Source organism: Esox lucius, chromosome 1 (genome assembly GCF_011004845.1).
Source record: "Esox lucius isolate fEsoLuc1 chromosome 1, fEsoLuc1.pri, whole genome shotgun sequence".
NCBI classification, from domain to species: domain Eukaryota; kingdom Metazoa; phylum Chordata; class Actinopteri; order Esociformes; family Esocidae; genus Esox; species Esox lucius.
The window spans coordinates 20,585,985-20,610,166 of NC_047569.1; the positions used below are offsets into that span (position 1 = coordinate 20,585,985).

At 39.3% G+C, this 24,182-nt stretch overlaps 1 protein-coding gene across 1 annotated transcript in view; it reads right to left on the bottom strand.

Moving 5' to 3' along the window:
- Positions 1–264: 264 nt before the first annotated feature.
- Positions 265–24,182, bottom strand: part of LOC105005787 (CD166 antigen homolog A) — a 39,282-nt gene continuing 15,364 nt past the window's right edge. Inside the window, 16 exon segments of the mRNA XM_010863965.5 lie at positions 265–2,424; positions 2,523–2,662; positions 2,758–2,869; positions 5,529–5,558; positions 6,631–6,763; positions 11,765–11,886; positions 12,089–12,215; positions 12,335–12,450; positions 12,948–13,080; positions 14,706–14,830; positions 16,060–16,171; positions 16,173–16,220; positions 16,509–16,595; positions 17,032–17,096; positions 17,226–17,427; positions 17,751–17,857. Coding sequence (XP_010862267.2) covers positions 2,548–2,662; positions 2,758–2,869; positions 5,529–5,558; positions 6,631–6,763; positions 11,765–11,886; positions 12,089–12,215; positions 12,335–12,450; positions 12,948–13,080; positions 14,706–14,830; positions 16,060–16,171; positions 16,173–16,220; positions 16,509–16,595; positions 17,032–17,096; positions 17,226–17,427; positions 17,751–17,857 — 1,634 coding nt within the window. The 3' untranslated portion in view covers positions 265–2,424; positions 2,523–2,547.

Consider the following 24,182-nt stretch of genomic DNA (forward strand, 5'->3'; position numbering starts at 1 on the left):
ACAATTATAAGATGTTCAGATAGCTGGTTGAGTAAGACAGACTAATTCACCAATGTAAACTATTTTAATGAGGATGATATAGTAGAGTGACTACCAATTAAAAACATTTGATGCACCACTAAATGCACAACCACATTTAGGACTGTACTTTTTGTATTTTGTATTTGTAACAGCACTACACCTATTCTCTACTTTCTCTGATGATTCATACAAGTAATCCTTTTTGGGATTTGAATAGAAAAAACACAAACGAAACATTCTGGACAGATTCTTCAAAATGTACACTTTATTTTAAACAAAAGTACAAAAACAAAAGTCAGTATTTACAATACTTGCCTGGCAGTATTCACCCTCTTTGGTTTTATTTCCAATTTCATGGATTTCACATGAACTACAACGTAGCAAAAAGACTGCAAGCTGACAGTCTGAAATACCATAGAAATCCACAGAAGGCTCATATAATTATTTTTGTCTAGTGTAATACCTGCAAGTAATTACTATCAATTGTTCAGTACCTTTTAAGCTTAGTGGTGAGAATAATTGATCTGAGAATAATTGATTATAACTAAATGAGATGCCAACCTTGCAATCTTAAAATAAATAAAAAATAACAAAACAAATTACAAATGACTCCAGGTCTGATATATTTACAGGGTCTGCGAATGCTGCTCATAAACCATGACCTAGGTTTTGAAGTGTACAACTGCTGGACAACTTGTCTCTTGCCACACAAAATTACATTAGAGCACAGAAATAAACACTCAACATTGAACAAAACTTAAGTAATACATTCTGTTTTGCAGTGGTCCAAACTAAACATGACACTGAACACACAAACATACTCAGAATGTGATTCATGCCTAACAGCATCCCTCAATCTCCTGACATGTTTGAGAGCCGAATGTACAAAACAAAACAGGATCCATGTAACATCTCATGAAATAATTTGTACAACAGACCTGCAACTAACTTACATTACCGTACAACCAAAGCTGTGAATGTAACCTACACCCTTAGCCCTTTAATTAAAATGATCAACTGATTATTTTCCCAATACATTCTTTAATACATAACACTGACAAAATGTATTGACTGTGAGAGAAGAGCTGTTTGGTTGTGATAATACAGAACTGAAAAGTAACAGCAGTGAAGACGTCCACATCCTCCGGATGCTTTGAATGTCTGGGGACATAGACTTCTAGTGCCTTCTATATGGAATAGGAAAAAATATATATTTTTGCTTTACAATCAAGGCTTTTGAAAATACAACGCAAAATTAGAGACCTTTTATTTCAGTCTGTTCCAACTCTTATGTTTTACCAACTAAGAATAACTTTCAGAGTTCTACGCTCCCACTCCATGCATAACTATAGGGACAATTCAACTTTTCAAGCAAATACAAGTACTAGTGTTTAGTTACAAATCCCTTGCGTGCAATAACATCAGTGAGTCTGGGATCACCAAATGGTGTCATCCTTTGAGATGCTTTGACAAGCCTTGTACTGTAGCCATTTTAAGCTGTTGCTTGTTTTGGGGAGTTTCTAAGTTCAGTCTCCTCCTAAGCAAGTAAAATGCAGGTTCAATTGGATTGAAATCAGGCTCAATTCGATTTTTCAGGCTAAATTTGACTTTTCATTTAGCATCCAAATCACTTGCTTTAGCATCCAAATCACTTTAGCATCCAAATCACTTGCATTTAGCATCCAATTCACATCTGTCTTTCATAGACAGATCCCTAGTCTTCATGTTGGATCATGCCTACTGATAACAAAAGGGTGGAACTGAGACTACACATTCACAGATCTTTTATGTGTGAAAAATCTATGCCGGAAACACTGGATCAATTAGAAACACATGTGAGACAAATTTCCCAACACTAATGCTCACATAAAATGGAGTGATGACTGTGCAGTCATTCTTAGTTGGTATAAAATATATGTGATGAAACAGACAGAAATAAAAGGTGACATTCTGTACATCTGCCTCATGTTCATCTGTCAATAGTTGTTCATGTTCATCTGTCTGGAATGTATAGCAAAAATTGCTATTTTGACCTAACTGTCCCAATACTTATAGAGGATATTGCATGTACACATCCTTACAGGAAAAGCAACAGGTCCAGTAGTAATTCTTTAAGCAATAACATTATTTAAATCCAAGCTAAAAACTCTAATTGGCATTTTGCTCAATTTGACTAAATGCTCCTAAAGAAACGCAAGAAACAAAAAAGTAGGAAAGTTTACATATTTCAACCATAGTGCAGACAATTTAGACATCCAGTATTTACAACACATATCCTTCCTATATGTTTGTATTTTCATATTGAGAGGAAAGAACATAGGTGATTATGTTTTTCAGTCAGAATCCGAATGGTCTTTATTCAATTCCAGAAGTGTAGAAAAGCTTCCAAATGCCGCTTCCTCACTGCAGAAAAAGACATGGTGATTATGTAAGTGGAAACTGAAACACAAGATAATTTTCCAATGTTAAGTAATAATTGTGCTTTTCCACACATTCTTTACCCTTTTCTCTTTACACTCCTTTTCATTACACCTCAACTTTCTGGCTGTTCTCCTCCAGCTTCTCATCTATTTTCTCCTCCAGTTTCTTGCTCTCCTCATTAGATCCATCCTCCTCCTCCCCAGTCTTCCAGCTGCCTTGCCTTTTGACACAAATACGATAAATTGTACATAAATCAAGCCCTCCAATAATAATACATACTTACACAATATTATAAAGCATTTACAATTCACTTACTTGGATTTCTTCATGTACAACCAGTACGCTAGGCCCACAACTACAGCAGCCAGGAGCAGGCCGACAACTACCCCCACCACTAACTTTGTTGTGTCATCGTCTTCTGATGAGTCTGTAAATGCAAACAGAGACAGGAGAAACATTTGAAATTATGAGAAAATACAGAAAAATGCAGCAAGTTGAAAATGAAAGTTTTGAGTGAGGAACAGAAGCGTTCAATTTGCAGTGATCTCTTAATTTTAACCCTTCTATTCCTCACTAAAACCTTCCTTTTCAACTTTTCGGAAAGGAAAGAAAAAGTGCAACAACACAGAGGTGCAGTGGTCTCTTAATTTTTTCCGGTGCTATATATCTATATATATTACACAGAAGATATATATACTTTGACAAATAATAGGATGAAATGTTGAGAGATTTTATCAGGATGCTGGTGTCTCATTCTGATCCTCAATATTTGTGTATTTATTTTGACAAATGTGTGCAACATCCCCAGCATCACATCTTGTTCAACAGTGTTTCAGAACTGGGGTAATTTCTGGATGCTGTTCTTTTGAGATTGTGCTCTGGAGAGTATAAAATGAACTGTAGCAGATTCCACATTCCGGGAAACAGAATACAGTGGATATAAAAAGTCTACACACCCCTGTGAAAATGCCAGGTTTTTGTGGTGTGAAAGAATGAGACAAAGATAAATCATGTCAGAACTTTTCCACTCTTAAAGTGACCTATAATGTGAACAATTCAATTGAAAAACAAACTGTAATCTTCGAGGGGGAAAAACTTGCCATCATTTAAAGTGACTCTGATTAATCACAAATAAAATTCATCTGTTCTACTTTTCCTGACATTTTCTTAATCGCATCTCAGAGCAAAAGCCATAATATGCAGAAAGCTTCCAAAGCATCAGAGAGATCTCATTGTTAAAATATATCAGTCAAGAGAAGGGTACCAAATAATTTACAAAGCATTAGATATACCATAGAACACAGTGAAGACAGTCATCATGTGGAGAAAATATGGCACAACCGAGACATTACCAAGAACGTCCCTCCATAATTGATGAAAAGACGAGAAGAAAACTGGTCAGGGAGGCTTCCAAGAGGCCTACAGCAACATTAAAGGAACTGCAGGAATATCTGGCAAGTACTGGCTGTGTACTACATGTGACAACAATCTCCCGTATTCTTCATATGAATGGTCTATGGGGCAAGACGGAAGCCTTTTCTTTCAAAGAAAAACATCCAAACCCGGCTGAAGTTTGCAAAAACAAATATCAAGTCCCCCAAAAGCACTTGGGAAAATGTGTTATGGTCTGATGAAACCAAGGTTGAACGTTTTGGCCATAATTCCAAAAGGTATGTTTGGCGCAAAAACAACACTGCACATCACCCAAAGAACACCATACCCACAGTGAAGCATGGTGGTGGCAGCATCATGCTTTGGGGCTGTTTATCTTCAGCTGGAACCGGGGCCTTAGTCAGGGTGGAGGGAATTATGAACAGTTCCAAATACCAGGCTATTTTGGCACAATACCTTCAGGCGTCCGTTAGAAAGCTGAAGATGAAGAGGAAGTTCACCTTTCAGCACGACAATGACCACACATCCAAATCCACAAAAGCATGGCTTCACCAGAACAAGATTAACGTTTTAGAATGGCCCGGCCAGAGCCCAGACCTGAATTTAATTGAAGATCTGTGGGGTGATTTGAAGAAGACTGTGCACAGGAGATGTCCTCGCAATCTGACAGATTGCAAAGAAGAGTCGGCAAATATTGCCACGTCAAGATGTGCCATGCTAATAGACTCCTACCCAAAAAGACTGAGTACTGTAATAAAATCAAAACGTGCTTCAACAAAGTATTAGTTTAAGGGTGTGCACACTTATGCAACCAGGTTATTGTGAGTTATTTATTTTTTCCCCCTCAAAGATTTCAGTTTGTTTTTCAATTGAATTGTTCACTTTATAGGTCACAGATAGGGCCACAGTGTCGCCGGACCCCACTGTCTCAGTCCCAAGGTCTTACGCTGCTATATTATTGTGCTGGGGGAGTAGGGTCAGTTCTCCTTCTCCACTAAGTTCTCCTTCTCCACTATAAATCCTTGTTGATATGAGGAATGCATTTTTAAAATTTTCCCAGACTCCTCTCGTTTTGAACTTAGAAGGACATGAGGTCTTGCCCACACCTGTGGAGTACCTGGCTTGAAAAACCCATTGCTGTCCCTGTCCAAAGTCTTCGTGGTTGTGTTGCAGATCAAGACGATATCTGATGATTTTAGCTGCCACTGTGCTGACACCTCCCCCTCCCCCGTGTTGTCCCTTTCCTTGTCCATCTGATCATGCTTCCGACCAGGACTAAGTTTAAATAGACTCTAGACTCACCCCATATGCATTTATTAATTATTACAATTGTAATTTTAATATGTTCACCCGGCACAGACAGAAGAGGAATAGTCACTCCTCTGAGCCTGGGTCCTCTCTAGGTTTCTTCCAAAATGTCGGCCTTCTTAGGAAGTTTTTCCTAGCCACTGAAATTCAACACTACTGTTGTATGCTCCTCTGGGTTTAAGGCCAGGTGTTTTGTAAAAACACTTTGTGACAACTGCTGATGTAAAAAGGGCTTTATAAATAAATGTGATTGATTGATTAAAGGGGTGTGTAGACTTTTAACAGGGGTGTGTAGACTTTTTATATCCACTGTATGTTGTTCTATAGAAACCCTTCCCTTCTCCCGCTTGTTACAGAAAATAATAAAGAAATCCATTACAACGTACCTTGTTTATCCATTTTCACCTCCTCAAATACTGAAATCAGATATAAATGTAAATTAAAGTCCAACCTAGAAATTAATTAGGTGTATAATGTAATTGGTCAGACAGTGTCATAGGCTGTGAGACTCAGGCTTGAGTGTAACATTGTGAATTGTGTTGATTTTTCAGTTACATGCTAACTGAGAACACATTAGCAGATAGCAGAAAGTATAGAGTCCAGCATCCCGACAAACAAACGAAAAGTAAGGTTGAAGAATATAAAGGGGAAAATGCTTTACTAAACACACAAAGACGGGTGAGATATCTATTAAAATAATAAAGAAACAAACTATAATTGTATATTATTACTGTGTAGAAGCATGCATGGCATCCCACTATATGCATAGTTTTTGACTAATTATCATGCATACAGGAGAGGCTAAGAGGGGTAAGAGAGGGTAAGAGAGAGGGTAAGAGAGGGTAAGAGAGGGTAAGAGAAGGTAAGAGAGGGTAAGAGAGAGGGTAAAAGGGAGGGTAAAAGAGGGTAAGAGGGAAGGTATGAGGGAGGGTAAGAGGGAGGGTAAGAGGGAGGGTAGGGGAGGGTAGGAGGGAGGGTAAGAGGGAGGGTAGGAGGGAGGGTAAGAGGGAGGGTAAGAGGGAGGGTAGGAGGGAGGGTAGGAGGGAGGGTAGGGGAGGGTAGGAGGGAGGGTAGGAGGGAGGGTAGGAGGGAGGGTAAGAGGGAGGGTAGGAGGGAGGGTAGGGGAGGGTAAGAGGGAGGGTAAGAGGGAGGGTAGGAGGGAGGGTAGGAGGGAGGGTGAGGGAGGGTAGGAGGGAGGGTAGGGGAGGGTAGGAGGGAGGGTAAGAGGGAGGGTAGGGGAGGGTAGGAGGGAGGGTAAGAGGGAGGGTAGGAGGGAGGGTAAGAGGGAGGGTAAGAGGGAGGGTAAGAGGGAGGGTAAGAGGGAGGGTAAGAGGGAGGGTAGGAGGGAGGGTAGGAGGGAGGGTAGGAGGGAGGGTAGGGGAGGGTAGGAGGGAGGGTAAGAGGGAGGGTAAGAGGGAGGGTAAAAAGGAAGGAAGAGGATACGGCAGGGAACTGTGGGTGAAACCATAACACTGACATTGTACTTACAGGTGGAGACGTTAATAGCTTTACTATCCTGGCCAAGCTCATTGGACACAGTGCAAACAACAGTGAGGTTGAAGATGGGCACAATGGTCAGCTTGTGTGTTATCTTCCCATTGATGTAGGGACTTTCATCAGCCTGAAAATAAAATAGACAGTTATTAGCTTAATGACGCATCTTATACCTTGCATATTGTTGCGATTAAAGTGCTATGCCAAAGATAGCTGTTTGCCCTTCAATAATATTCCTGTATTTCTTTGTTGTTTTTTTGTTTCTGTTTCATTTTATTTTTGTAAAGTGTCTTTGGGTCCTTGAAAAGTGCTATATATATAATGCATTATTATTATTATCCACATATAAATAGATTATCCAATCCAAATAAACTGTGTATATCTAAATAACATACTCAGATAGAAACATTTATTTATATGAAATATTATTACTACACGAATCTTGCTATAATTAAATAAAAAATGTGCATTAAATGTATTACCACTAGGAGGTGATATTGTTATTGTGAGGATAATAAGGAGCACCTTCAGAGCATAGAGGATGGGGTCTAGAGATGGGAGAAACCCCCCCAGAAACCCCAGCCACACTGGCCAACAGCCAACACCCTTTTCACATCTTCTAAGAATACAATATGCTATGGGTTATGGAAAAAGCCAGAACTAAGCTTAATATTTTTTATACAGTAAAAACTTTGTCACCAGGCAATTGTGCAAAGTGCACGTGAGACTGGAAAAACAACCATTCCAACTTGTAGATGTGACTTAACACTTTGTCAACATTTAGTTGTACCAAATAACAATACTGGGAGCTGAGGCTCCAGATGGAGGCAGGACACTTGCAGGAACCTGTAGTGAACCAGCAAAAATATTATAGGTAGCCACCAAGTGAGAAATAAATATGCCCTTTCCAGCTACCCAATTAGCTGTGTGTCCACTTATTGGTGACATTTTGTGACAATAATGTTTAAAATGTTGGTTTGAGCAGTTGTCAGCCAAATATGCATTCAACTCGATGTATCCCCCGTTAGCGCTGATGATTTGTAGTAAAGTTCATAACTGTGGCCAAAAGACTTCACACCATCTCTAAAGTAGGCAAGTAATTATGATTTTAGATGCAGTATAGCATTAGATAGATGGCTAACAAGGCTGGGGGTGAATCAAATGTAAGCTTGCTAACATTAGTATCATTAGCTATTTTGATTGACTTTGCTACCTAATAAAAAATATATCTAATGAAAAAATCTTTCTAAAATCCTTTTGATGAGAAGATAGCACAGTCCATGTTATTAAAAAATCGAGCAGGTATAACAGAAACAGTAATGGAGAAGATATGTAAGGGGAGAGTTCAGTACGGGATTGTGTTAGATTATGACAATTCAGCCAATGGCTATCGCCCATGGGATTTCTCATGCATTCCTTAGACATATTGTTCCACCAGATCTTTTGCAAATTTGTGCAGAAGTGTCTGGGAATTAGATTATTCATACATTGAACTCTTAATCACACAATAAAAGACACTAGACTAAAATGTTAACGCAGTGGTGTGTTTGACCCTGGATGTGTAGCAATGTGGTCTGTGACAAGATGAATGTGCATTAGCAACTCAACCATTGAACAGTCATTGAAAATGGTCAGTGCTGCTTTGGAGAGAATTAATCATGTAGACTCATGATATGCACATACACACAAACACAAAAAGACATACACAGAGCTGCAAATCATCTCACTTTGGCACACCGTGTAGCTGTGCTATCAGCATTCACAGGTACGCCAAGAACAAAAAGTCATTGTCCTCATGACAGACCAATGCATAATAAACTTGGGTGTGCACGCGAGAATAGGAAATATCGCTACAAAAAAACTGGGCCCATTCATTAGTGATGTGTCAGAAAAGTTCCAAGAAGAACAGTAAAGTCACGAACAGTAAACTTCATGAGGGAGTAAATTTCTGTCTGTAGGCCACAAGTTAATAACACCGCTCCACTACAATGTTATTTTTTTGGTAGCAAATTTGTTGAAAGTGAGTAACACATTGAAACACCCGAGTAAAGTAGGGACAATTGAGATTATACACATGCCTATACACTTGTCTCAGAGATTATACACACACGCCTACACACTTGTCTCAGAGATTATACACACACCTATACACTTGCCTCAGAGATTATACACACGCCTATACACTTGCCTCAGATATTATACACACACGCCTATACACTTGCCTCAGATATTATACACACACGCCTATACACTTGCCTCAGAGATTATACACACGCCTATACACTTGCCTCAGATATTATACACACACGCCTACACACTTGTCTCAGAGATTATACACACGCCTATACACTTGCCTCAGAGATTATACACACGCCTATACACTTGCCTCAGATATTATACACACACGCCTATACACTTGCCTCAGATATTATACACACACGCCTATACACTTGCCTCAGATATTATACACACACGCCTATACACTTGCCTCAGATATTATACACACACGCCTACACACTTGTCTCAGAGATTATACACACGCCTATACACTTGCCTCAGAGATTATACACACGCCTATACACTTGCCTCAGAGATTATACACATGCCTATACACTTGCCTCAGAGATTATACACATGCCTATACACTTGCCTCAGATATTATACACACACGCCTATACACTTGTCTCAGATATTATACACACACGCCTATACACTTGCCTCAGATATTATACACACGCCTATACACTTGCCTCAGAGATTTTACACACGCCTATACACTTGCCTCAGAGATTTTACACACGCCTATACACTTGCCTCAGAGATTATACACACACGCCTATACACTTGCCTCAGAGATTATACACACACGCCTATACACTTGCCTCAGATATTATACACACACGCCTATACACTTGCCTCAGAGATTATACACATGCCTATACACTTGCCTCAGATATTATACACACACGCCTATACACTTGCCTCAGAGATTATACACACACGCCTATACACTTGCCTCAGAGATTATACACATGCCTATACACTTGCCTCAGAGATTATACACACACGCCTATACACTTGCCTCAGATATTATACACACGCCTATACACTTGCCTCAGAGATTTTACACACGCCTATACACTTGCCTCAGAGATTATACACATGCCTATACACTTGCCTCAGATATTATACACACACGCCTATACACTTGCCTCAGATATTATACACACACGCCTATACACTTGCCTCAGAGATTATACACACACGCCTATACACTTGCCTCAGAGATTATACACACACGCCTATACACTTGCCTCAGAGATTATACACACACGCCTATACACTTGCCTCAGAGATTATACACATGCCTATACACTTGCCTCAGATATTATACACACACGCCTATACACTTGCCTCAGATATTATACACATGCCTATACACTTGCCTCAGATATTATACACACACGCCTATACACTTGCCTCAGATATTATACACATGCCTATACACTTACCTCATAGAGATTATGAACCTGTGCAGGATTTGATACAATTAACTCTGGCTATGGTACTCTGTGCATTTAGGACTGTTGACAAGTTCTAATGTTCTTTAAAATAATGAGACAGTTCCCTAGTTGGCGTTAAAGCTAGCCAGATGTAAAACGGTACAATATGACTTACTCACCAAAGCATGCTTGCTGTTTCTTTAAACTCTGTTTAGATTTCATTTATATAACTCAAGTACATAACTCATTTGTTAACTCATTTGCCTTTCACAGTTTACTTTCAAAACAGAGTTACAATACCTAGACTCACCTAAAGGATTATTAGGAACACCATACTAATACTGTATTTGACCGCCTTTCGCCTTCAGAACTGCCTTAATTCTACGTGGCATTGATTCAACAAGGTGCTGAAAGCATTCTTTAGAAATGTTGGCCCATATTGATAGGATAGCATCTTGCACTTGATGGAGATTTGTGGGATGCACATCCAGGGCACAAAGCTCCCGTTCCACCACATCCCAAAGATGCTCTATTGGGTTGAGATCTGGTGACTGTGGGGGCCATTTCAGTACAGTGAACTCATTATCATGTTCAAGAAATTTGAAATGATTCGAGCTTTGTGACATTATCCTGCTGGAAGTAGCCATCAGAGGATGGGTACATGGTGGTCATAAAGGGATGGACATGGTCAGAAACAATGCTCAGGTAGGCCGTGGCATTTAAACGATGCCCAATTGGCACTAAGGGGCCTAAAGTGTGCCAAGAAACACATCCCCCACACCATTACACCACCACCACCAGCCTGCACAGTGGTAACAAGGCATGATGGATCCATGTTCTCATTCTGTTTACGCCAAATTCTGACTCTACCATCTGAATGTCTCAACAGCCTGTTGTAGCCTCTTTTTCCTATTTGTAGTGGAGATGAGTGGTACCCGGTGGGGTCTTCTGCTGTTGTAGCCCATCTGCCTCAAGGTTGTGCGTGTTGTGGCTTCACAAATGCTTTGCTGCATACCTCGGTTGTAACGAGTGGTTATTTCAGTCAAAGTTGCTCTTCTATCAGCTTGAATCAGTCGGCCCATTCTCCTTTGACCTCTAGCATCAACAAGGCATTTTCGCCCACAGGACTGCCGCATACTGGATGTTTTTCCCTTTTTACACCATTCTTTGTAAACCCTAGAAATGGTTGTGCGTAAAAATACCAGTAACTGAGCAGATTGTGAAATACTCAGACCGGCCCGTCTGGCACCAACAACCATACCACGCTCAAAATTGCTTAAATCACCTTTCTTTCACATTCTGACATTCAGTTTGGAGTTCAGGAGATTGTCTTGACCAGGACCACACCCCTAAATGCATTGAAGCAACTGCCATGTGATTGGTTGATTAGATAATTGCATTAATGAGAAATTGAACAGGTGTTCCTAATAATCCTTTAGGTGAGTGTATATGATGTGCAAACTACTATGTCCGAAATGTTTTAAACTCTATCTAAAAAATGTGGCTTCCTGATGATTTTTTTTTACATGTAACTATTAAGTTCTGACCCACATGATATTATTAAAATTTCATATAACAATGGGGATTAATGAAGATGTTGTGAAGTTGTTGGTGCTGGTTTTTACCGAGGTGCCGTTGACACTCCAGGCCACGGTGGGTTTTGGGGAGCCCTCAGCCTCGCAGATCAGGACTTTGTGCTGGCTGTCTTTACCTCGTTGCTTGACCAGCCGCTGGATTACAGGAACACCTGCCAGAATATGCATGTTTTCCTCAGATACAGCAGCAGAACAGAAAGTGACTCTCTCTGAAGTGGAACAGACATCCACTGGAGAATAGGGAGTTTTGAATAAATGTATTAAAAACTTAAAAATATAAATTTCAGATCAGAGCTGAAGGTACACAGTAACAACCAAAAAGCTTCAACTGACTACATTCAACAAAGTCTTTACCTTCAACAATCAGCTCAAAAGAGGCTTTCTTGATGAGAGTACCCATGGTGACCACAACCTCATACTTTCCAGAGTCAGTATATGTCAGCTTGTTAAACTTGGGCTGCTTGTCCAGCTTGCTGTTGTCCTGAATTGATAGATTGATAGACTCATATTTTAAATGCCAGTTAAGGTTTTATCATCAATTTCTAGCCGAAGACAAAAAGCATTAGGCCATTTAATAACTTTGGTAATGTTGGGTTTTACCTTAGTCCAGGTTACCAAATCAAGTTTTCCAGATGCATCAGTCTGCAAATGTATAGCCAAGCCCTCACCGGCACTCTTTGTGACTTTTCCATACGGGCTCAAACTCATATCTAGATCTGGAAGGGAGGGTGATACACTGTAAATAGGCAGTTTAACCTGAAGGAGGAATGGCTACAGCAGTCCTGTTAAGAATAATATCAGCTCCCTGCAATAGCACCAGTATGTCCTCACTGATCTAGCTTATTAAACACATTTGTAGACCTAAGCTCTGCAATCCTGCTCACCACATTTGTGAGAAAAGACACTGGGTTCCATCTCTCTAACCAACCCCATGACATATCTTGATGATGAATGAGATTGCAAATGGAAATACACTCTGACAATGATACCCTTTGAGAAAACTAACCCTAATGAGTTTATACAACTGGACAAAAAAGGTATTATGGTTGATTTCCCATACACTTCCAAACCCAATCAATATCACCAGGAAGTCGGTTATCGTTATGGTATTTCCCATTAATCCCACATAGTTCCAGATAATATGTAACTTAGTTTAAGAAATAATCAATAGCTATAACAATTTATAAAGGTCTGTACATGAGGAGGGACTTACAATTTATGGTAATGTTCTTGGAGTCCTCCATCTTAGCATTGTCGATGAGAGAACACTTGTATTCTCCTGTGCTTTCACGTGTGACATCAGTCACTGTGTAGGTGTCAGAGTTCTTCACTTTCACCTCCTTACCCTTTAGAAAAAGAATGATACTTTTAAGCCCTCTTCATACCTTATTCTAACTACAACCCTTGTCCTGATCTTGTGTGTTTACATTGATCAAAATCAAATGGCAATGCATCTTTTAACCACCTACATCATCTGTCTAAACATTATTATTATTATTGTTTGTTCATTATTGTTTGTTTTTATTTATTTTATGTTTACATTGTTTTTGTCCCTCATTTTGTTATATCCAATTAGTAATTAACGCCGTTCCTCATCGGCACGTCCCTCCAGCGGACTTCAGATGAGGTTGCGATAGGTATGGGCATCTGATACTGTTTTTGGGGCCCTATAATTTCTGCATGCGATGGTCATAAACATAATCACAGAATCCAGACAAAAACGCAGAATAAAAAAAAAAAGTTAATTACTTTTTATATAAAAATATTATTCTAATTTAGTCCCATAATATTATTAATAATTACGACCGCATTTTGCCCACGGGAAGAGTGCCTAAAATCTAGAAGAAGATCTGCGTGCAGCTTGTGTTGATCTTTATCACTCAGTGGTTGCGTGGCAGGGTCACGTGGATCTCTGTGTGGAACTTGTTGTCACTACATAGTGTCAAAGCCCCTTTCCATTGAATCTACATTTACAGCAGCTGTTATGTTTAAACGTTGACCATTTCGTTGCCCCATGTGCAAAGGCTGATATTCCACACAAAAAAACGCTTGCTCACTACAGGCATGGGAATGCAGTGCTAGAAATCCAGAGCTCCTCCAACAGGTCTACCTGCCTACAAGCGACGTGCCAGTTGACTCAGACTGCAGTCCCTGCAGTTATACACGCAATGCAGGTACATTAAGGATTAATAAAACATTGTTTGGAGAAACGGCGGGTGGGTTGCGGGCGCGGTGAACGTTGAATGTCATTGCTTGGTCTGAATGTTTGTTTCGATGAAAACTAGACAGCTCAAAGTAAGCTACATTTCAGCTGCCAGCCCATACTTCTCTCACCCATTGTTGTTTATCTAAACAACTCTATTCGAATTGTATGTTACAACGTTTTCCATACTTGCATGTTTAGGGTTAGGTGCGGACTTCAGAATGTCACTTTATCCATGTATTTGAAATTCTGTGTGGATTACAACAAAACAACTGAGCAGTGCACCACTACAGCCTAAGGAGTTTATATGGAGGTGTGATATTAAAAACAGAATCCCGAAAAGTTAAATGGAAATGACCAAAGAAAAAGGAAAAACATTAAACCTAATTGTCCAAAAAATGCAGGGGTCCTGCATTCTGGTTTTTAACCTGCTGCTAGCTCAACCAGGTAGTCTAAACTGGAATCCTTACACGCCCGAAGGAATGCACTCTTCAGTCCTCTACCCAGCTGAGCTCACAGGGCCTTCAAGCCGCCACAAGTTGTTAGAGTGCGACGAGTCTGACGCCCCCCCCAAACCCGCATGAGGATTGCATATGGCACTGCCCTCCTTGGGGCCACTGGGCTAATCCTCGAGCAGGAGTCAAACTCTGGTGTACCAGTGACACAGCTGTGAGGCAGTGACTTTCCTGTGGCACACTCACAATTTGTGGAATTAGGTGGGGTTTAGTTCTGTTGGGCTGTATTGGAGTAATGTTGTTGAGAGCTTGCCTGAATGTGGAAGTTGAAGCTGGTGGGAGGTGGGTTCCCATCAGCCTTGCATTTCAGAGTCACGTTGTCTCCTTCCATGAGGGGCCCATCTGAAATAACCTGCAGACTGATCTTCTCTGTGGGGTCTGTAAGGAGAAGAGAGGAATAAAGAACAGATGAGAAATAGTGAGAGAATGAAATAAGACAACTCCAATTAAGTTATATCTACCATGATAGCATTCAAAAGAGAAACTGAAAAGGAACTTAAAACCAGAGATCTGAGACTACATGCAGTTCAAAGAAACAGAGGAATTTCCGTTTTCTTTCTACAAATGTGGATCAAATGTTCTGATGGTTTAAGTCACAATATATGGATTAGACTCTCAGCAACATGTTTGTGTATTTCAGAAGCCCCTGGAGTAGGGCGAGGTCATGGCAGTAAATCAGACTGGGGGAGGAAAAACTGATTTCAATGATGATGCTCTTTAAAATTGAAATCATTAGCTGTGTTGCTAATCTCAGATTTAAATACTATTACAAATAAGTTAAAACTATTTTGACAGACTGTCCTAGCACCAGTGTAGATTGTAATCATTAGTCTTAGTATACACCCCCATTTGTATAAGTGAAAACATTTGTACTTAATTCTGAAGACATAATTGTATTTTGATAGATGTTGACCCAACAAAAGATTTGAAAATATCTTATTTTCTGATGGCTTCACTACACATCTCCAGTAATAAAGTTCTGTGTCATGCATGGGATATGGATGGATTTGAACAGTGGTTTGAGCAATATTAACTGTGTGATACCCATACTGAAAACAGGCTTGTACAGTAAAAGGCTTGTTGTACAGCCCACAAACTGCACGTTAACAATCCCACTTTTTTTTTTTTAAGTTTAAGGGTTGACACCCCAATCCACATCTCAAACATTAATAGTGCTACCCATGATCAGCCAAACGGACCACGTTTTTTATGAATCAGGATTTAAACAGCCTCCGAGCCCTGATAGGCCCTATTTAAAGATCTATTCTGTGCTAATCCTCAAATGTTATGCTTCCAATTACTCAGAACAAACTCATCCTGATAATTTTAATAGTACTTTTATGGTGTCATTGTTGTCTGCCATAAACAAACAAATTATTTGACTACAACTCAAAAATAGAAAATCCATCATTCTAATTTTCAATTAATTTACAGACAAACAACAGATTAATGTCATTTTAGGACAATGGTTAGTAAAGTAGATGAAGTAATTAGATACTTTCGGAATGTATTTGGTCAGTTAGGTTTTGGGGCAGTGCAGGTAGCTGAAGAAGTTTAGATAGCTATACAGATTAGGTGCTATGAGTGGTTGGAAAGGAATTTCTTACAGGTAATGGTGAAGGAGACTGGGTGGGACAAGGTGTTCAGAGCCCCGCAGGTGAACAAAGCATCTGCATCTTCCTTCTCAGCTGTGTACTGTAGAATGGAGGAGGTGGTGGTGGAGGCCAGTGGTTTCATCCACCACCAATTTGGAAAGTTATCCTAATGCCTAAAAATGATAACAACACTGATTAGAACTATTATGATTACAAAAGAAATATACATAGATAAACACCAAGTCACTGAAGATATTGTATCCTTAGGAAACAGACAGGTTTATGAGATTTCAGTCACTATAAAAATGTAGCTCTAGAGGTGCAATTTGGTTCAATAACAACTTGGTTTCTCCCGGAATCTTAAACAAAGAAATGATATGTGCAATAAACAGTCTCCCGCTTCCTGTAGTACCGCTTCGCCCTCTAAATAATACTGGTTCTTCCAAAATGCAATCACGTACCTTTCCATCAGCAACCAGAGGTTTCTGATTCTTGTACCAAGTTATGTTAGCAGCTGGGTGTGCATCATGGGCACTGCACTGCCCAAGCTGTGAAAACAAGAAGATTTATTTAAAGATGTAAAATCCTCCTTTAGAAGAATCCACCAGGTCCTACAAAGGGTTGACTAAATAATTTATTATATACAAATATCCAAAAAATAATCCCTGTCATTTGGTTGCTAAACTGATTTGTACAAACTACATCTATTGCATTTGTGAGTTTTTTCTGCCCATACAGCATGAGCATGAAATGCTGAAAGAATTCAAAAGCGCCTGTGAAATCCCATGGGTTTTTTAATTGGACCATGAAATATTCTGCTTTACTATTTACTAATTCATCAGGATCACTTTAAAGCACTAATTATTCCAGCAGCATGGTCTTTCTTGAGTTTGCCTCAAGGTACTTAATCTCCAATGAGGGGATTTCCCTTGACAATCATGCTTAATATTATACAGGCATATGCAAAGCAAATGATGAACCTACCTGCGTTGGTTTGCCAATCTCCAGCTCTGTGGATGCGTTTGTGATCACCAGTCTGGTTGGAGCCTCTGTGGAACAGAGTTAACTTTAAGAAGCTGTAAGCATTAGGCTAAGCACAATAATATCACACAGCACAGCTTTGTACATCAAAGGCCCTTTCCACAGCACGTATAAGTTGCACTTTTGCATGTACTTACTGCGGATGAGGAGTTTGACAGGGTGTTCTGAAATGTCAGAACCGGCCACCACCATGCAGGTGAATGTCTTCTCGTCCTTCAGTGTGGCTGCAGCAATCAGCAGGCTGGAGTTTTCAGCCATGCTGACACGGTCTTTGTACTCATTGGAGGCCATGACAGAGACGTTTTGGTCTTTAAGCTGGGTCAGCAGGTCTCCATTGTCCTGGAAATGTGAAATTGTTTAAGAACATAACAGTTCTACACAACAGCACACTGCAGTGTTGATGTAAAAATGAATAAACAAAGTATACACCCATTCAGTCACAGGAGTGAAACAGTCCTTGCTTTATGACTTACTAATAGCTATTTTAGAATATCTGATCAACTTGTTTATAATTATAGTTGCTGGTCTTCCTAACGTTTGCATAGGGTTAGTGTTGATTATCTCACAAGGATGAAAATAGTGTGAATGTGTGCCCAGACAAGGTGGGTTATAGATATGTGTCTCAGTCTCTCATTCAGTCTTTCCAAATAATTACAACTTACATATTTCCATTTGATCATGAACAAGTCCTTTTGTTTCGGGGCTCCATTGTTGCATGGCACTTCAATGGTCTCTCCATACAGGCCGATGACAGTATCCAGACATCTCACTGAGAGAGAGAAGAGAATCTGGTTAGGGAGAATCGGATTAGGGGAATGACAAATCATATATCTCCTTAACTATTTCTAATCTAATAGGCTGCCAGGTCTGTCTTCTTACAAGAGGGTGGCCAACAAAATACAAGGCTTGCCATGTTTGAAATGTTGTATTTACAAACATAAATTAATCGCCTCAATTGCTACACCAGGTGGACCAATGTTCCCAAAAAAGTAGCTGCAGAATGGTTTATTATCGCTACTCTGCTTTCACACACTTGACACAATGACATTTTCAAATGGTTGCTTACTGCTTCTTGTTACCAATGAAGTGTTTTTATTAGTTGTCTGTGATCTCTTGAATGTTAATCCCATATGTAAATAATTTTTGAATGGTCATTACTATTATAACTTTTTTGGTATTCTGCAGCATGTGTACATCAGATCTAACAGCCTAATGTGTGATTTCTCAATTATTATTCTGTTACACATCAAACTGTTATACAACTTCCCACCCCTGCAAACACTGGAAAGTAACAAAAGTTACAAGTTTTTACAAAACGAATAGAACATTGTGAAATGTTTCACAAAAAGTCTGAAATCCAGGTTTTAAACCTTACACAACCAAGAACACAAAAGCCAACAGTATTATCTCAAAGACAGCAATTGTAAGGCTATATTTCCAATGTATAATAGCTTACTATTGTATTTCATATTCAAAAGGGGTATTTTTGAGTAGTCATGCAAAGATGTGTTTGCCCTCTTGGGAGGACTTTAAATGAGTTTAACTGACCTGAAGCTTCTGCGATGCTTTTGATAAAAGGTAATCCTCAGGCAACTGGGGCTGATGACCATGACCATGACACAATGTCAACCATGGACTGACTAATTGAAATTACTAGCTTTAATACCTGTGTTTCAAATACAAACAATGGGAGGACTTGATTCAATCCCAAGCAAACGATGTAGAAAATTCAAAAAGAGAAACAGTTTGGATAACAGTAGAACTACTAAATGATAATCAGCGTATTAGATAGTTTAATTCAGTTAAAGTACCAGTTTTCCAGATGTTACAAATCTGTCTGGATTCTGCTAATTACATAAGATTAAATGCATAGAAAATAGAATGAATAGAATGGGTGGGACCATTGTGTAAAATTGGGACTGTTTGCTCTTTAAATATTATAATTTCTATGCATTTACTCATTTTTTAATTGGGAAAAATACACACAGATAACTTTTGAAAATCTGGATCAATAATGAGTGATGTCACAACCATACTGTGACATAATCATATCAGGACATAAGCACTTTGAAACTTTGACATGTTCAGATGAGATTATCCCTGATATTTAATATTATTAACTTATCAACATAATAACGAATCCTCAGATTCAATGTGAAATTAGTTAATACCTCAAGCTGTGGAAATGGAAAAGAAAAACAACAAAAGAGAGGGATAGAAAGGTTATGGCACCACAGGAGATACAGTACTTCCATGTTCCTGATTATGACGGCTCCCTTTGAAACAGCAGAAGACAGTCACACAGGAAATCAGGTCCCCCCCCCACAACCCCCTTACTCCCACCATTTTCTGTTTTTCCCGTTTCCACACAATTTCTCAGTGTCACACAACTCTTTGGAGAGATTCAAAAGAAAATATATGCCCACACGTATTAAGTGCTGAACCTAACAGTGAATGATGATCCGGTGGTTCATGTCCACAAAGGCAGCATAGCGAATAACATAGCTGGGGAATGCACAGGTTAGAGCAGCCAGAAGAACGGCTCCAAAAAATCAATACTGGTTGCAGAGCGGCCAGACTCCTACGGTGAACACAACTTGTCAAACTACAAGAACACAAATTCAAAGCACAACCATTTTTTCTATTCAAGAAATAATTAACCATGCAGCACATCATTTTCATTCCAATAACCCAGTCTGTCTATATTAGAATTATTAGAATGAAAACAGAAAAGACGCAGTACTAAGCATTTCAACAGACTAGTTCACCAATTTCTAACAACTGTCTAGAATTGTGAGCAAATTCAGAGCTGAATGAGACTTAAAATCTTGTTGTGACAACAACTTTTTTAAAATAACATTTACACAATACATAAATACTATTTTCTGGACAGACACTCACCTAAAAGTTATATAAACTCACTGATATTGTTGTTCACCTGGTAACTAACATAGCGTTCTCTGTCAAACAAGTGCTGTTGCTGGAGTTTGAATATTTGTGCCAGTGTGAAATGTTTATAGTTGCCTTTCAACAACATTCTTACCCATGATTCGTTTATAAATGGTGCTGGAAGGACTTCAGATTCATAATTCCTATTTCACCACTCATTCCATTTCAACACATATTGAGCAAGACATCGTCTTTACACCTCAGTAACCTCAGGGAGTGTCTGTTGCAAAAGTGTCCCCATTACCTTGGGTTTTGTTATATGCGACAAATGATATTTTTAGCCGTTTTACACTCTCTCTGACACAAACCAGGCAACAAGCCTCGTTCATCAAAATAAACTATCATAGTGTAAAAACGTTAGACTGTTTTTAAACTACAACAGATTTATTTTGATGAAGAAAGGTTGTTAGCGAGATTTGCATCAGATATATATTGATTTTATTGGGAACCAAATGAAAACGCAAATTGTTGCCGGTCACCTTCCGATGTAGCGTCCCCCACTGATGCAGTTACTGAGGCTTAAACACAAATGTGTTGCTAATGTAAATGTTTGTCACCTCATTGGTGTACTTGTAGGTCCAATTATATTTTCAATTTTGGCAAATAACAGAGATATTTAGTAAGGGGAGGACAAATCTGTGTGACACAAATGAACTGACAGAAATAAGTTATTATTGCCATATCCCCCAAAATTATTGAATATCAATCTGTGTACCAGCGAGCATGTCTTCAAGACTTTAGCTATTTTTGATATGTTCCGTACAGCTGATCTAGCCACAGCTAGTTAGCTAGCTAGATTTTAGTGTAACATATTCAACCCTTATGTGCTGCACTGAAACATATTAAATGTTGTGTGCTGCACTGGTTATCCGAAAATATTGTTCAATCTAACGTTGTACTGGGTGGGACTGCTGGGTTGATAGCATGCAACTTTTCATGCAGCCCAAGACCAAACCTCAGTTCATGAAAATAGCCAAAGATATAACAAACTAAATAAGCAAGTTAGCCAACTACCTAGCCTTGTTTCCATATTTTGACAGGGCCATGCACTGCATTCTTGTGTTTTCAACTTATCAGCCAGCTGCGTGCTTATGTTTTCAACTTATAGACAAGCTTTGTTTATCACATGATTACCGTATCAATGGGATTCAATCAATTATTCAGCAAACTCGTTGTAATTAATTTACACTAGAAGTGCTACCTAAAATGTTTCATTATCATCAATTCACAACAATTCAAAAGTTAGACATGTTGTTCAACTGATTTCTGTCTCCTTAGGAAATGTCTTTGACATGCATACAGCATCCATTTCACAGGTTTCTGTTACACAGCTGCAATCTCTTTTTATCTAATTTTCTCGGAGGGGTGTAATCATCTTGCTGATGGATGACTGACAACACTTGCATGACATCCTTATCACACAGGTTTTTTTTTGAGTGCTATCATTTTTACTATTCCTGTCTGATGCCGTCCCATCGCACGATGCATGACTAAATTAAGACTAAATTCAGCACAGCTACATAGGTCAAAGATTAGACACACTGTAGCATACAGGGTAAAGTCAAATTAAATTAGTGAGATAAAAACTGTTCTGACCAATTTACTCCCATTACTAATGTCTGTGGGCAGTTATGACATAATCCCGCTCAGATAGACCATTCCGTCTCAGTACACAACAACACTACATTATGAGTCTGAGACACATAAAAATGAGGAATCAAGCCTTTTTTAAATTAATTTGTAAGTAATCTATTCTGTTTTCAATTCTTAAAAAAATTTAAAAAACACATTCATCCCAGTGCTCTGTTGACATAACATTACTTTAAGGTTATTGTAAACATATAAATCAATACATGGACCTTGCTCCCTACTTACCTTGCTGAAATGATTCAGCCATACATACCTACACGTAACCTTAGATTGCAAGATGCAGGCCTTCTAATTGTACCTAGAATTTCTAAACAAACAGCCAGAGGCAGGGCCTTCTCTCATAGAGCTCCACTACTGTAGAATGATCTGCCAGTTAAGGTTTGAAATACAGACTCACTGCAAACTTTTAAGTGTCTACTAAAGAACTCAATCTCTTTAGTATGATCTATTGATTAAGTGTAGTCTGGTCCAGGGGTGTGAAGGTGACCAGAAAGGCTTGATACTGTCCACTCTTGATGTCTTGCCAGGTGGGCTCTCATCACCACTGGGATACCCTCCCTCCATTGTCATTTGGGGGTGGAGTCACTGGCTTCGTGTCTCTCTGTTGCGCACATCGTGCAATTGGGCTGAACTCTGCTGGCAATACTCGGCCCTCCTTCAGGGTGGTTGCGGTTGGTGGGGGTGCCTTTGGTTGATGCTTGGCAATGTGGGTGGATTGATTTCCTGCCTCTTGGGCCCTGTCCAGTGCCACAGTGTCACTGGAACCTGTCTCAGCCCCAAGGTCTTACACTGCTATTTTATTGTGCCTGCTGAGTAGGGTCAGTTCTCCTTCTCCACTACAAATACTTGTAGATCTAAGGAATGCATTTTTTACATTTTCCCTATCTCCTGCCCTGTTTTAAACTTAGGAGGACATGAGGTCTTGCCCCACACCTCCGGAGTACCAGGCTTTAAAGACTCGTTGCTGTCCTTGTCCAAAGTCCTCCTGGTTGTGTTGCAGATCAAGGTATTGTTTGATCAAAATAATAGGATCGGGGGTGGGTGGGGAGAAATTGTTTCCATTTAAGGTACTGTTGCTATTAAAATGGCAGACATAAATTTGGTCTAATTAGTGCTAGAGGTATGCCACATATAAAGTATGCCACATATAAAGTATGCCACATATAAAGGGTAAAAATGGGTATCCCCAATACATTTCTCTTCTTGATTTTGGTCCGGTCATTATTGACAGTCAAAGAAAATTGGATAAAGCTCTGTAGAAAATTCTAATAAATATAGATGTTGGAAATGTATACACAGACTGATATGGAGCTAAAAAGACATCTGGTGACCATATTTTGCCTCAACACATAAGCAATAGATACAAGTAGCATGGAGAATTTTATTTTGATGGTGAAAATTGAATTTCAGAAATGTGGTTAATTTACTATAGGTGCTACACTGTCTTGCGCCACTAGCCTATAACATGTATATAAAAAAACAACAGGAATAGCTTTACAAACGGGAATTCTGAACAATATGTTTTATAACGTTAGCTAGAATGCCAAGCTAGCTAGATAAAAATATAGTTAGCTCCTACGGCTAAACCTATTAAAACTTCCCTGTCCTTTGCCACTAACCTAGGACATACAAAAAGTGCTTGCTTGCTTGGTTAATTTTACCATGGGGAGGACTGTCAATAGAAATGGGATTTATATAATGTTAGGTAGATTGCCTTGCCAGGTAGCTCTTCTCTAGTTTGATGCTACGGCTACCTAGAGTTGTAAATACATTGTTTCTCATATTCTCCTTGTTGACGTTGAAGGGCTGAATTTGCCAATTGCTCTTTTGGGAAAGGCTTTGAATCTTCCTGACAGCTCAGTTTGAGGTATCAATATTCTATAACTACTAATTAACTGAAATCCACATAAAAAATGGAATGCTTGAGCAGAGTACTCGGAAGAGGACAACATCTGGGGATGTTGTTTACCTTGGAGCTGAGGGTAAATAGGAGCATAAGCTTTAAATCCTAAAATCTGAAAAAAATGTTTTTGTATGTAATATATGTGAACATCTCAGACAGGAAGAGAAAAAGAACATCATAAAAAAAAGCAATGCCATCTAGATAGAAAGACCAGCCTAAGGCTGGATGGCCTAAAATTGATCTTGTGGGTGTCTTTAGTCTTTCAAAATGTCCTCTTCTATGCACTCAAACTCCATACAAGCACCGGTAAAACCTCTTAAAAACGTCATAAATTACATCCGCGGATTACGAAGGAGGGTAAAGGAACTGCTTTCAGAAACAGCAGCCTTCTGCTGGGTTACAAGATAAGTGCACTCAAAAATCACGTCAATTATGTTGTGAATTATGTATTTTAGGGGTGCACTTGGGGAGGGGACCCAAGGGGAGAGGTGGTTACAGAACATCTCTCCAGAAAAGGGAGGGCCAGATCATGGGTGGCTCACAGTACTAACTCCAAAGATCCACCATCATCTCCCATTAACAACGTGCTAAA